Genomic DNA, 1126 nt, shown 5'->3' on the forward strand with positions numbered 1-1126 from the left:
AAGCGTTCAAGCAAACCACTTCTGAAGATGCAAGCCACTCGTGCTTGCGAAACGTCAGGAAGAAATTCTACCGAACGACGGCCTAAAAACCCGAATAACCCATTAGTTTCAAAGAATGGTCTCGAAAGTCTATCTCTTTTGATACGTACTGTAATGGTTTCTCTCGCACAGGTGCCTCCAAGATTTCTCAAAAAGCCCAAAGATTTGACTGATTATTCGTCAAAAGACATAGAATTAGAGTGTAGCGTGTATGGGATTCCTCAGCCAAAGATCCTATGGTTCAAGAATGGGGAACTAGTTAGGGATTCTGAATACTACCAGCTTGTTAATGGGTATGTAATGAAGAGCGCCTGGGCAATCCCATTGGAGTGGTTCAATGTGGCTTTCAGGAACAACTTGAAAATTGTGGGTCTTCTAACTGAGGATTCGGGATTGTTTCAATGTTTCGCCTCCAATCCGGCCGGCAATATCCAGGCTGCAGCCAGCTTGAAAGTCTTGCCAAGCCCTGGTAAGTACAAATCGAATTTTTTTCGATACCGGAAAACTAGTGCCACTTTAAATTAATGAAAAACCTATTAACCGAGGGAGTTCAGGATGCGTAAATCTCTAATATCCAAAATACAGACAATTTTATTAGAGATTCTCGATCTTGAAACCGCCATTTACTTACGTCCGACACTGGCGAGAATTCTGTATTTTATTCTATAGGGTGCGTCGGTGAGCACATGATCAAAAGAAGACGATCTGACCTGACTTTTACTCATCATTTTTTTGCGCAAACAACTGCAGGATTTTACAAAGTGCGCAAAATTGTTCGAAAAAGATTAGTGTCTCAACTCATAAAAAGTCCTGGTAGTTTTTGCTCCAAGACACGCACGCATTTCTCAGTTCCACTGCTGACCATCATTAGCAGAGGAGCCGGACGTTTTTTCTTGAAATAGTTAGGTCATATGGTCTTCATTTGAGCCCACGAATCTCTCCGTGCTTCTAGGTATATTATTTCTCCTCAAGGGCGGATTCAGAGGGGGGATTCAAAAAAAACCACGCAAATCTAAAACTTCTTGAATTCAAGCATTTTTTGAGAAAACTGCCAACATTTCCTTATTGATGGTTCACTTGCTAAAAA

General features: G+C 41.3%; 1 protein-coding gene across 2 annotated transcripts in view; it reads left to right on the forward strand.

The window, feature by feature from the left end:
- Positions 1-1126, forward strand: part of LOC109536374 (neogenin) — a gene marked incomplete in the record, with an annotated part of 34863 nt that overhangs the window by 25542 nt on the left and 8195 nt on the right. For both annotated transcript variants that reach the window (XM_048667319.1, XM_048667318.1), the window contains 2 exon segments: positions 172-332; positions 390-508. In XM_048667319.1, coding sequence (XP_048523276.1) covers positions 172-332; positions 390-508 — 280 coding nt within the window.

This window comes from Dendroctonus ponderosae, unplaced genomic scaffold (genome assembly GCF_020466585.1).
Source record: "Dendroctonus ponderosae isolate FM_Combo_2020 unplaced genomic scaffold, Dpon_F_20191213v2 Dpon_F_20191213_6, whole genome shotgun sequence".
In the NCBI taxonomy this organism is placed as follows: domain Eukaryota; kingdom Metazoa; phylum Arthropoda; class Insecta; order Coleoptera; family Curculionidae; genus Dendroctonus; species Dendroctonus ponderosae.